This window comes from Phocoena sinus, chromosome X (genome assembly GCF_008692025.1).
Source record: "Phocoena sinus isolate mPhoSin1 chromosome X, mPhoSin1.pri, whole genome shotgun sequence".
Lineage (NCBI taxonomy): Eukaryota > Metazoa > Chordata > Mammalia > Artiodactyla > Phocoenidae > Phocoena > Phocoena sinus.
In genome coordinates, this window is record NC_045784.1 from 44,490,813 (window position 1) to 44,505,329 (window position 14,517).

The window sequence follows — 14,517 nt, forward strand, 5'->3', positions numbered from 1 at the left end:
TTTTGTTTGTTGGAAGATTTTTAATCACAGTTTCAATTTCACTGCTTGTGATTGGTCTCTTCATATTTTCTGTTTCTTCCTGATTCAGTCTTGGCAGGTTGTGTATTTGTAAGAAATTGTCTTACAATTTCTTTCAGGTTTTCCATTTTATTGGCATAGAGTTGCTTGTAGTAATCACTCATGATCTTTTGTATTTCTGCAGTGTCAGTTGTTACTTCTCCTTTTTCATTTCTAATTCTATTGATTTGAGTCTTCTCCCTTTTTTTCTTGATGAGTCTGGCTAATGGTTTATCAATTTTGTTTATGTTCTCAAAGAACCAGCTTTTAGTTTTATTGATCTTTGCTATCATTTCCTTCATTTCTTTTTCATTTATTTCTGCACTGATCTTTATGATTTCTTTCCTTCTGCTAAGTTTTGGGATTTTTTGTTCTTTCTCTAATTGCTTTAGGTGCAAGGTAGGTTGTTTATACGAGATGTTTCCTGTTTTTTAAGGTAGGATTGTATTGCTGTAAACTTCCCTCTTAGAACTGCTTTTGCTGCATCCTATAGGTTTTGGGTCATCGTATCTCCATTGTCATTTGTTTCTAGGTATTTTTTTATTTCCTCTTTGAGTTCTTCAGTGATCACTTCGTTATTAAGTAGTGTATTGCTTAGCCTCCTTGTGTTTGTATTTTTTACAGACCTTTTCCTGTAAATGATATCTAGTCTCATAGTGTTGTGTTCGGAAAAGATACTTGATACAATTTCAGTTTTCTTAAGCTTACCAAGGCTTGATTTGTGACCCAAGATATGATCTATCCTGGAGAATGTTCCATGAGCACTTGAGAAAAATGTGTATTCTGTTGTTTTTGGATGGATTGTCATATAAATATCAATTAAGTCCATCTTGTTTAATGTATCATTTAGGGCTTGTGTTTCCTTATTTATTTTCATTTTGGTTGATCTGTCCATTGGTGAAAGTGGGGTGTTAAAGTCCCCTACTATGAATGTGTTACTGTCGATTTCCCTTTTTATGGCTGTTAGTATTTGCCTTATGTATTGAGGTGCTCCTATGTTGGGTGCATAAATATTTACAATTGTTATATCCTCTTCTTGGATCTATCTCTTGATCATTATGTAGTGTCCTTCTTTGTCTCTTATAATAGTCTTTATTTTAAAGTCTATTTTGTCTGATATGAGAATTGCTACTCCAGCTTTCTTTTGGTTTCCATTTGCATGGAATATCTTTTTCCATCCCCTCACTTTCAATCTGTATGTGTCTCTAGTCCTGAAGTGGGTCTCCTGTAGACAGCATATATATGGGTCTTGTTTTTGTATCCATTCAGCCAGTCTGTGTCTTCAAAGCAATCTTGTGAAAGAAAAACGGAGCTGGAGGAATTAGGCTCCCTGACTTCAGACTATACTACAAATGTACAGTAATCAAGACCGCATGGTATTGGCACAGAAACAGAAATATAGAACAATGAAACAGGATAGAAAGCCCAGATATAAACCCATGCACATATGGTCACCTTATCTTTGATAAAGGAGGCAAGAATGTACAGTGGAGAAAAGACAGCCTCTTCAATAAGTGGTGCTGGGAAACTGGACAGCTACATGGAAAAGAATGAAATTAGAACATTCCCTACCCCCATACACGAAAATAAACTCAAAATGATTGAAGACCTAAATGTAAAGACCTAATGAAACTTAAGCGCTTTTGCACAGCAATGGAAACCGTAAAAAAGACAAGCCTCAGAATGGGAGAAAATATTTGTAAATGAATCAACTGACAAGGGAGTAATCTCCAAAATTTACAAGCATCTCATGCAGGTCAATATCAAAAAAGCAAACAATCCAATCCAAAAATTGGTAGAAGACCTAAATAGACATTTCTCCAAAGAAGATATACAGATTGCCAGCAAACACATGAAAAGATGCTCAACATCACTAATCATTAGAGAAATGAAAATTGAAACTACAATGAAGTATCACCTCACACCAGTCAGAATGGCCATCATCAAAAAACCTACAATGAATGCTGGAGAGGGTGTGGAGAAAAGGGTACCCTTTTGCATTGTTGGTGAGAATGTAAATTGATACAGTCACTGTGGAGAAGAATATGGAGGTTCCTTAAAAAACTAAAAGTAGAACTACCATACGACCCAGCAATCCCACTACTGGGTATATACCCTGAGAAAATGATAATTCAAAAAGAGTTATGTACTACAATGTTCATTGCGGCTGTATTTACAATAGCCAGGACATGGAAGCAACCTAAGAGTCCATTAACAGATGAATGGATAAAGGAGATGTGGCACATATATACAATGGAATATTAATCAGCCTTAAAAAAATGAAATTGAGTTCTTGGTAGTATGGTGGATGTACCTAGAGACTGTCACACAGAGTGAAGTAAGTCAGAAAGAGAAAAACAAATACCTTATGCTAACACATATATATGGAATTAAAAAAAAATAAAAAGGTTATCAAGAACCTAGGGGCCGGTAGGAATAATGACGCAGATGTAGAGAATGGAGTTGAGGACCTGTGGAGGGGGAATTGTAAGCTGGAACAAAGTGAGAGAGTGGCATGGACTTACATATACTACCAAATGTAAAACAGATAGCTAGTGGGAAGTGGCCACATAGCACAGGGAGATCAGCTCAGTGTTTTGTGACCACCTAGAATGGTGGGATAGGGAGGGTGGGAGGGATATGCAAGGGGGAGGAGATATGTATATGTATAGCTGATTCACTTTGCTATAAAGCAGAAACTAACACACCATTGTAAAGCAGTTATATAAATATGTTAACAAAATTATTTTAAACATGCTAAATTTCAATCAAAGGCCGATGGCCAAATAAATTATAGTTGATCTAACTAATGGAAAACAAGAAATTCATTAAAAATCACAATCTCATAAGCTTTAAATATTGGAAAACATCAAATGAAACAAAAATATAGTGTAAAGTCGATTACACAGTGTCATAGCAATTTATTTGTGCATATTTATATGCATATAAATTGTACTAGAAAATTTAAAAAAATTAACAGCTTTTAAATTTCTTTTGTTTTGTTTCTGTAGGTTTCAACATTTTCTAACTTTTTATTTATAAATTATATATCAAAAAGTACCATTATGATAATGTTTATTTTGTGTATACTTCCCCTAAGACCTTTTTCATCCCATTGGGTACTATTATGTCAGACTTTCATTGTAATAGAGAATAGAACATGCTGATATCTATGAAACAGAAGTATAAGTGATTGGTGTAATGTCTGTACAAGGCTTAGTAGATGGGCCGCCATTGTGAAGAAATGAAAGAGGTATCATTAAAAAGAAAAAAAAAGAATTTTTGCATCTATATTCATCAGGAATACTGACATGTATCTTTCTTTTCTTTAGTATCTTTGTTTAGTTTTGGTAACAGGTGATGCTGGCCTTATAAAATGAGTTTGGAAGTATTCCCTTTTCTATTTCTTGGAAGAGTTTAAGAAGGATTAGTATTAACTCTTCTTTGAATGTTTGGTAGAATTCACACATGAAGCCATCAGGTCCTGGGCTTTTCTTTGTTGTGAGATTTTTGATTTCTGATTCAATCTCCCTATTTATTATTGGTATGTTCAGGCTTTCCGTTTCTTTCTGATTTAATTTTTAGTAGTTTGTATGTTTCTAGGAATTTATCCATTGCTAGGTTATCTAGTTTGTTTATAATAGGTCTTTATGATCCTTTTTATTTCTGAAGAATCTTTTGTAATGTCTTCTCTTTCATTTCTGATTTTATTTGAATCTTCTCTCCTTTTTTTTATCTAAGAGTTTGTCAATTTTGTTTATCTTTTAAATAATTACCTCTAGTTTTGTTGACTTGTTATAATTTTTTTCCCTAATTGATTTAGTTCTGTTCTGATCGTTATTATTTCCTTTGTTCTGCTAACTCTGGGCTTATTTTGTTGTTTTTCCTGCTCATCAATGTGTAAAGTTATGTTGTTTATTTAAGATCCTTCTTTCTTAATGGAGGTGTTTACTGATATAAACTTCCATCTTATAACTGCTTTTGTTACATCCCTATTTTTATTATGTTGTGTTTTCATTTTTGTTTTTCTCAAGATACTTTTAAAATTCCCTATGGATTTCCTCTTTGATCTAATGGTTGTTCAAGAGTATATTATTTAGTTTCCATGTATTTGTGAATTTTTCTATTTCCCTGCTGTTATTGATTTCTATTTCATTTTCTGTCATGGTCAGAGGAGATACTTAGAATTATTTCCATTATCTTAAATTTGTTATGACTTGTTTTGTGACCTAAAATGTTATCTTTCTGGAGAATGTCCTATGTGCCCTTGAGAAGAACGTGTCTTCTGCTGCTGTTGGGCAGAAATTTCTGTCTATGTCAGTTAGGTCAATATTGTTATTCAAGTCAGCTGTTTGTTTATTGATTTTCTGTCTGCATGGCCTACACATTATAAGTGGAGTATCGAAGCTCCCTACTATTATTGTATTGCTGTCAATTCCTGCCTTCAAATCTGTCATTGTTTGCTTTATATATTTAGGTACTCTGATCTTGGGTGCATATATGTTTATAATTGTTATATTTTCCAGTTGAATTGACCCTTCTATCATTATATAATGTCCTTTGTTTCTAGAGACAGTTTTAGATTTAAAGTCTATTTTGCCTGATATAAGTATAGCCACCCCTGTTTCTTTCGGTTACCATTTGCATGCAGTATCTTTTTCCATCCCTTCACTTTCAGGCTATGGTGTCTTTATTCTAAAGTGAGTCTTTTGTAGACAGAGTATTTCTGATCTTGTTTTTTAAAATCAATTCAGCCACTCTGTGCTCTTTGAATGATGAGTTTAATTCATTTACATTTAAGATAATTATTGATAAGTGAGGGTTTACTATTACCATTTTGATAATTGATTTCTTGCAGTTCTTTTGACCCTCTCTTCCTCTCTTGCTGTCTTCCTTTGTTATTTGATGATTTTTTTTTATAGTGATCTGCTTTGGTTTCCTTCTCTATGTCTTTTGTTTATTATAGGTGTTATTTTGTGTGTGTATGTGTGTGTGTGGTTAACTTGAGGTTTGCATAAAATATCTTGTAGTTATATCTTTCTATTTTAAGTTGTTAAAAACTTAAATTTAATAGCATATCAAAATACTTTTACTTCCCCCAGCACTTATACTTTATGTTCTTTTGGTCAGAGTTTGATCTTTTTATATTGTGTATCCGCTAACAAATTTTTATCTACTAACTTTTATATTAGGGTTAAAAGTAATTCATGCACCATTATCATTAATGAAACACTTCAGACTGATGAAAGGTGTGAGCCTGGGAGACTTAAAGAAAGAATAAAAAGGAGAAAATTGGAAATAATGAGCTGCTTAGAAGACTAGATTAAAAGGTTAGCTCCTTCTGATGAATTCTAATGGAACCATTGACTATGAGAACAGGAATGAACCTTAAAGTCATCTAGGGACTTCCCTGGTGGTCAAGTGGTTAGGATTCCATGCTTTCAGTGCTGAGGGCCAGGGTTTGATCCCTGGTTGGGGAACTAAGATCCTACAAGCCACACAGCTCAGCTAAAAAAATGTCATCTAGACTCCAGATTCTAGATTCTAAAGCATCTTTAGATCAAGTCATGTAGCCTTTATTTGAATGCTTCCAAGGTGGAGGACTAGGTTTCTTGCAAAAGAGTCCATTCAATGTTCCTAAAGCTCTAAATTTTAGAAAGATTTTCCCAAATCTTTGGCCTAGTAGAAGAACTTTCTAACATTCAGTGTGAGCTTTGAGAACGTCATCAGCTGTCTCTTGAGGTAGAAAGCTCCCTGTCATTGGAAATACTTAAAGCAAACTATGTACATAATTGCTTCTGAGCATGTTGTATAGAAAATTAATTTTTCATAGTTACATCAGCAAGATGATGGACTAGAAGCTCCCAATGCTCTTCCCCTCCCCCACAAAAACAACAAATAAACAACTACATGCCATCTAGAATATTCTGGAGTTGAAAGAGCTCCAGAATACAACAAAAAAAGCTGCAAAAACTCATGGAGCACAGAGACAGAATGGTCACATAGAAAAGTGTAGTAAGCAGTTTAACTTCATTGCTCCATCCCTCAGTCTGACAGAGCTTGGGGCCAAGAGGAACCCCCTTGGCCTGACCTCTCCCAACAAGTGGAAAGAAGAGCAGGAGGACTCCAGTAGCCTACATCATTGCTGTGGACACAAGCATCTTTCAACATGGTGGTGCCCTGAATTCTTCATTGCCGTTGAATCCAGGTGATGTAGCTGCCTGGAACCCAAACTGCTGCGACCACTCCCCAGAAAGAGGTACTGCAGTATCCCTTCCCAGAGAAGCTGCCACCACTGCACCCCCACTGGGAAAGTGCTGATGCATCCCTCCAATCAAAGCTGACACCACTGCATCCTGCTCCCCCTGCCAGAGTCACAGTCCTCCCATCTGAAAGCATGTACACACCCTGGACCCCAGTTCCATGGCTGATCAGCACACACCCATGCCTCACATACTAAGGCTACCATCATGGTGAACACACCTGCCCACCAGCCCCAGGTACCAAAGTTGTTCTAGATGCTCCTGAGCTCCAACCCTGGTACCATGGCCACTTTGCAGGTGCCCACTCCCCAGACACCAACACTATTGCCTCCACAAATGTGTCTGTGCCCCTGATCCTGGCATCATTGCTACCACATGTGTAACTGTGTGCTGGACCCAGCAACAACAGGGATCCCCTTGGCAATGACTTCCTCCTGTGGAGGAAAAGGAGAATAGGAGGACCAAGCAGTCTTCACCAGCAAGGAACACAATAGCCCTTACCATCACTATGTAAACTCACAACCTTGGTCACTGAGGTCCTCTGCAGTTTTTGCTGACACTGACCTCAGCTGATGGAGCTCTACAAGGACTATGCCTCTGTGCCCTCCCTGAAGCCAGAACCACTGCTGCACACCCTGGAGCTGGAGTCACCATATCCAAACCAGTTGGCACTCTCACACCCACCTATAGGTAAAAGTCTTTACCCCTGAAGACAGTTCATAAAGTCCTGAAAAGGCAATTGCTCCCTCAAATGTGCAAACATCAACACAAGGCTACCAGAAACACACAAAAAAATCAAGGAAACATGACATCACCAAAGAATAACAATAATTTTCCAATAACTGATCTAAAAGAAATAGAGATCTATGAATTTCCTGGAAGTGAATTCAAAATAATTGTTTTAAGGAAGTTCAGTGAGCTATAAGAGAACACAGATGGACAACTCAATGAAACCAGGAAAGCAATACCTGAAAAAATGAGAGGTTCAACAATAAGACAGAAATCATAAAAAAGAACCAAACAGAAATTCTGGAGCTGCAGAATACAGTGAATGAAATGAAAAAATGCAAAAGGGGGTTTCAACAGCAGACTTGATCAAGCAGAAGAAAGAATCTGAAAACAGGTCATTTGAAATTATCTAGTTAGAGAAGAAAAAGAAGAATGAAAAAGTGTGAAAGAAAGCAAACCTATATATACATTATGGGAGACTCAGAAGGAGAAGAGTGAGAAAGAAAGGGGCAGAAAGCTATTTAAAGAAATAATGGTTAAAAACTTTCCAAATCTTGAGAGGGAAATGGACATCCAGATTCATGAAGCTCAAAAATTTCCAAACAATATCAACCCAAAGAAGACTACACCGAGACACAATATAATCAGACTGTCAAAAGTCAAGAACAAAGAGAGAATTCTGAAAGCATCAAGAGAAAATTAGCTCATCACATGTAAGGGAACCCCCATAAGACTATAAACAGTTTTCTCAACAGAAACCTTGCAGGTCAGGAAAGAGTGAGATGATGTAATCCAAGTATTGAAAGAAAAAAAACTTACATCTGAGAATACTATACCTGGCAAAATTATCATTTAAAATGAAGGACAAATAAAGTCTTTCCCAGACAAACAAAAACTGAGGGAATTTGTCACCACTAGACCTACCTTACAAGAAATGCTCAAGGGAGTTCTTCAAATTGAAATTAAAAAAACATGCTAAACAGCAACATGAAAGTATAAATCTCACAGGTAAAGGTAAATATATAGACATATACAGATTAATGAAGTTCTTCCCCACTCTTTATTCTGGCATTGATAATCCTCCACAATCAGGCCTGATCTACCTCTTCAGACATATTTAAACTTTCCCAAACTCTTCTGGTCAAATGGAGTCCCCATTTTACTCTATTCCAAAAAGGTTCTGTTTTGTTACTTAGCTTTTCCTTATACCAAGTCCCCTGTTCAGGACTTCCTCCTGTCCCTAATCCCCTACCACCAATAAAATCCTATTCATCTTTCAAGGTCAGTCTCAAATCTCTTCTCTATTAACTCTTCCTAGGGGACTCCAGACCATATTAATCTCTTCCTCCCCTGAACTCCCATATCACTATACTGTCTGTTTCATTCGTCTGGCAATCAAGCATCTGCCTTGTAACATCTTTGAAAACTTATTTGTCTCGAATATTTTCATTTAACTGTTTCTTTGGTGTGTATCTTGTCTCCCTAACTATCTAAAAAGCTCATTGAGATCAGGAACCAAGGCTACACCTTCTTTTCAACTCTCTATGGAACAGAACTGGGCACCTAGTAGGGGCTCACTTCTTAATGTGTACTGACTGGTTTTAGATAGGTTACCCCATTACTTCACAGTGACTTTAGTAGTCCACTAAGTCCATGATTAACCTTTTTTCACCCCGTGTCAGGCATTGACAGCTGATAAGGTGCATATGAGAGAAAGCATATTTGACTCTTCAAGCCTCAAGCAGGACAAATTGCTAAGATGCGGGTAGTGAGATATTTTACTATTAGCTAAAAGTGTTCCTTAATAGATCTAGGTCCCTGGAGCAGCTCCACAGAGGTTGTGATTATAAACTGAAATTCACAACTCTTTCAAGAGAGTTAACAGGCAGATTTTTTTCCTTTCTAGTTTGTGCTGGGTAGTCAACAAGAAGGTGTTTAATTCAGTTGAGTCAGGAATGGCACATCAATGCTCTGATGGCTTTCTCTAGAAGTTCCTGCATTCCTGGACTGATGATAATTAAAATTCAAGATCTTCTATGTGACCTTTTATGACAAATTAAAATTGAGAAGTCCTCCAGTGTGGGTAGAGATAAGCCAAGGAAATGAAAGAGATTGGTCTACAGGGGTGAGAATAGGAGAGGAGTGTGGAAATCATAACTTTTTGTGGCTACCTTTAATGCTGAGCCATAGTGACTGTATTGGGGGTGGGCAGGAGGGACAGGATGTGCTTCTCCATTAGGAAAAGAAGAAGAAAATAACAAAGGAGTGAAATGCTGAGTGCTAAGTCATGTAAAGACCATCATCAGATTCTAAGCAAAGAAGCTCTCAATTAAGCATTTACAATGTGGGACTGGGAGAGGTCTCAATGATATGTGGAGACGTACCTAGTCCCTAGTTCAGTCAACTTGTCATATACTCATAGCCATGAGTAGTAGAATGAATAGTTATGAAAGTAAGTGGTCAAAAGCCTGAGAAGTCCTAGGGGAGTGAGGACAGATGGTTTTTCTCCATGGCATTGTTTTTATATCTAAAACCCATTATTACCCATTATTTTACACTGCTCCACCCCAAATGTTTACAAAAATCCTCTACCCTTTGCTAGTTACTTAAAACATCAGGTTCTTTTTAAGAGAGGATTCATCTCCCCCTTTATCTCTAAGACCTTCACAGTAGAACTTTGCTTTAGGATGAACCATGTATCATTCTCTTTCTAAATCCTGGCTCCAAGATTACCCTCAGATTCATTTATTCATTCAAAAAATATTTATTGAGCCTCTACTATGTGGCAGACACTGTGCTAAGTAAATAAATGACAAAATCCCTCCCCTCTTGAAACTTACATAACTTGTATTGTTAAGGAGAAAAGGAATCCTGCCATTCTTTGGGGAGGACTGCTCCTTGCTTTTCCCTCTACATTTCCTTTGTTGTAGATGGCAAATAGAGAGGCAGAATGGCATAATGGTTAAGGACATAGGCTTTGGAGTCACACAGCCTGGGTCCAAATCTTGGCTTTGCTACTGAGTAATTATTTCATCTTGGTCTGGTTCCTTCTCTTTTTTTGAGCCTCAATTTCCTTAGCTGTTACTGTAGTCACTCAGCAGACCCAAGTGAAGACTGCTGATTGCAGCTAAGCTAACAGAAGAACATCTAAGTTAGCTGCTCACATACATCTTGAGTGCCTCATACATTGAGCATACAGTGACATCTACATATCAAGTGGATGTGTACAGAGGTATCTAAACCACATACTTACCAAGGTTTGAGTCTAAGTGAATTACTCCTATTTATAAACAGGTTTCCTAATGATATCCATCCACAATTCCTGACCAGATGGTATCTGCTTCCATCTTATTAGTTCCCTGTTGGAAAGGTGGCTTAGCTAATGCAATCAATTGTTTACCCGTGAGAGTTGTGTAGATTCTCTATTATTTCCCTTACCTTACGAATTTCTCCCTGTTGCACGGTTTTTATGACGTTAATCCATTCTTCCATATCTTTCCGGTTGGGTGCAGCCAGTGTAACTTTTCGTTGTGGTGTGATCACCTACACAAAAACACATTATTAGCTGGTTCCCACTCCAAAACTTTGCCCCCAAACAAAGCCTTTGAACTCTCCAAGAAACTAGACAGATCTACTAAGCACATCCCAAGCCATTTCTTAAATATAAGACAGAAGCTCCCAGAGCCACTCACAGTTCCTTAGATAACCACCCCAACTAATAATAATGGTAATAATAATAAACAACACTTTAATGGCACTTACTACGTACTGGGCATTGTTCTATTGTACTTTATGTATATTGTTTATTTCAATCTTCCTTACAACCCCTTGATCTGGGCATTATTATTTTTCCCACTTAATAGGATATTTTTCCATGGCAAAGGGAGTTAAATGACTTGCCCACGTCCACCTAGCAGGTAAAAAGCTAAGCCAGAATTCGAACCCAGATTCTTTGGCTTCAGCACACATGCTCTTAAACACTAAGCCATGTACCCATCTGTTATTCAAATGAGGTTGTGTGAAAATCCTACTTGCTTACTGCTGCTCTATCTACTTGAAAAGGGTGAAAGGGTATATTTTTCATCAGGGTGTGCCTCTTTCTGCTTGAGGGGAGAGTGAGAATGGAGTGGGGAAACTACAAATCCAGTTTCTTTCTTTCTTATGGTCTGGGACAACCTGAAGAGGATTTTACTATCATCTCTCTTAATCCCGCATGGTGCAAAAACCTTGCAGGAACAATGAGAAAGCCATGCTGAGGGTCTAGCAGAGGTAGGCCATGATCAGGGCTTCATCTTCTCACAGAGGACAGGAGGGAGCATGGATAGCTGTAGCATCAGTCATTGCTTCAATGGCCCTACTTGCCTTCACTACCAGCGGCCCCCACCCCAAGCCCAAATCTTGGAGCTAGAGCTTACCACACCAACAAGCAACTTCTTTCTCCTTGTGCATGTGTCTGTGATAAATGGCAATAGGAACTAGTGGGAATTGTGACAATAGCCGCTCCTTTGGTCCAAACCCATTCTTGTGTGGGGCTGATGAATAGTGCCTCTGTGTTTTAATTAGGCTAAGGGGCAACCTAACCCTTGGAATTTCTTTGTAGAATGGAGACCAAAAACATTATCTTGCATGTTCATCACCCAAAGGTTAAGATTTTTGGGACTGGGTCAACAGAACCCTCAGCTTTGTCCTGGGTCAGTATGATGTAATAAGAGAGAAATGAGAGTAGGATCTTCCTCTTATATCCAACTGCTCTCCCTTCAAAGGAGAATAGACTGTGGACCAGCCATGGAATCAGGGTATTGGGCCCATAGCTCTTTCGTCTGCTAAGTACCACTCTCTACCTGCCTGAAGAGGAACCCTGGTCTCCATAACCCACAACTGAGGCTGAGAAAAAGCATTTCTGGGAGGAGGTGGGTAGGAGGATTCCTGGGCCAATGGACTTGCTATTTTTCAGTGAGCTTTCTATTCTGGATTTACGTGAATGACCAAAGCCTTATGACATTTCAGCAGTGACAAGCCCTTGAATACTTCCCTAGAAAATCCTCTGCTTTCTTTGAAGTACTCTCATCAGTAATCTCAGCATAGGATAGCTTTCAGTTTGGATTTACGTTCTTATCTATTTCATCAAAGGAGAGAATGTCATGTAGTTTGATTATCCTGATATATTCTACAACATATTGGCAGTCTCTTGAAAGCCTCCCAATGACACTCACTTAAATTATCTTCACCAGGAGGATTGATTTTTGTAATAGTCACTCCTCCCGCCCCCAAATCAGCTCAGCTTTATATCAGGCTGGTAATAGGGAACAGGGCCATCACTCTTTTTCCCATCAGTGGGCTGGTAGAAAATATTCACATGAATAATCTTTAGCATTCATTTGCAAAGCTACTTTAAGTGGATTTCCATACGCACTTTGGGATCAAAGGAAACTTGGGAAATCTGAACTCTAAAGAGGCAACAGGTGGTTATGGCAACCCCTCCTCCCAGCTAGCTCCCACCCCTGCCCATTCAGTCGTTCCTAATCTTACTTACGCAAAAACTGTGGCAAAGGTTTCTACAGCTGCTTTCTGCCAAGGCAACTTGAGACAGATCAATTGTTTCAAAGCGTGCAAACTGGAAAGGTATAAGAGGGAGAGGGAAAAGGAACCATCTGGTTAATAAGGCAAAGAGACACTAAAAGGTAAACACACACACACACACACACACGCACACGCACACACTATTAGGCATTTTTGGCAGTCATGATCCCATTATTTCTTTGGCTTGAGCTGGGATTTATTTAGCATCATGGTTTTTATTGATATGTCATGGGACAAACAAAAACCAAACCAAACTAAACCAAAAACACAACTCTTCCCAAAACTTTTATGTGGATTTATAGGAAGGCTTAGGTCGTTCAGCTACCTAAAGGTTTACGCTGGAGAAGCTAATGGGATATGGTCTATCTAGGGGCCTAGTGGAGCAGGTAAGGGTTAGCCACCTTAATGCTTGCCAACATGTTGGCCCATCTCCCCACAAAACATTTCCTGGTACCCACCTATTAACCCAATTGACAAGAATATATATATATATATATATACATATATATATATATGTTCTCTTACCGCAGGATGGTGTGCAAAGCAGAGCCTTTGTCCTCGAACCAGAAAGTATCTGAGTTTCCACCTCTTGAAGGAGTTACAGTTCTTCAGCAGAGGTCCTTCCTTCAATATTTTCTGAAAGATAGCAGCATAGTGTTGAGTAATTAGATCAATTTGCAAGACCATATCACTTGTCCTCTCATTTGAGAAGATCAGATATCTGGAAAGCTCTCTGTTACATATCTGAGGAATGGCCCAAGGTCCAGACAAGAAGACGAGGAAGTTAGTTCAATCAGAAAGGGTATTGGTTACCCTTGGATAACACATTCAGGATGATATAGGCTCTAAGTTTCTAAGGATACATGGCCCAAGAACCATGGAGGACATTGCCATTGGTGGTGGGAGGTGGGAAGGAGGGACGGAACACATAAATATAAGAACTACATTCCTAGGGAAGAACAAATGGTCGGGAAAGAGGCTGAATTCAGTAAAGGCAGATTTTCTGGAAGTCTCGATTGTAGGCCTGGACAGGGCCTTCCTCTCTGCTCTTTTAGAGTGTTCCTTTTAGAATGTTAAGTTGGATCACATTCCTTCCCTGCTCACAAGCCTCCAATGGCTTCCCAACACTTTTAGAACCAAATCCCAAGTCTTTACCATGGCCTTCAAGCGATTCATGATCTGGTGAGAGCAAAAAGGACACCAAAAAGGAACTACCATTTGATTACTTTCTTTACATATCTCATAGTCTGACCAACTGATTTTTCAGTTACTTGTCAGATAGACTGACTCTAACCAAGCATAGAGTCTACTTACCACTGTTACAATTGGGGAGGTTCTCAGTTACATTTATAGAATACAAATCAATATGCAAGTCTACCATTTGGGAGAAGTACTCAAACCCACCAAGCTGGAACAAAGCCCATGCTGAATGGATGAAGAGACAGACATTAAGTCATCGGATCAAAGCTCTACCATGAATTCCATCCAACATCTAAATTAGAATTCACCATTTGGTGGTTGTGGAAGGGTTTTATTTGGCCCATCTGATGTTTTTTCAGTTTTTAATTAGTTCATAATATTTAAAAGGCAGAAATTTTCAAATAAAAGTCCAAGTTTCCATTTTTTTAAAAAATCAGAACAGCTGGTAACAGTGGACCTATCTTCTCACATGGCAACAATCTGCTGGAACAGAGTAGCAGCTGCTCCCTTCAGATGGGGCACCCGACTCCAGCAGGTATTTAAGTTTGGAACCCTGTCTGAACAATCTTTTACTACTCCCATTCTCCCAAATATACACACATCTATTACATTACCTGTTCAATTATTTAACCAGTAAGTTAGTACCAATGGACAGAACCTCTGTATGTCAATTGAAACGTAGTTCATA

At 38.3% G+C, this 14,517-nt stretch overlaps 1 protein-coding gene across 1 annotated transcript in view; it reads right to left on the minus strand.

Annotated features, from left to right (window-relative positions):
- The window catches only part of DGKK (diacylglycerol kinase kappa), a 167,680-nt gene that overhangs the window by 103,514 nt on the left and 49,649 nt on the right, over positions 1-14,517 (minus strand). Inside the window, exons 2-4 of the mRNA XM_032620263.1 lie at positions 13,155-13,265; positions 12,583-12,663; positions 10,488-10,592 (exon numbers count right to left, since the gene is read on the minus strand). Of these exons, the coding sequence (XP_032476154.1) occupies positions 10,488-10,592; positions 12,583-12,663; positions 13,155-13,265 (297 nt within the window). The remainder of the gene's footprint in view (positions 1-10,487; positions 10,593-12,582; positions 12,664-13,154; positions 13,266-14,517) is intronic.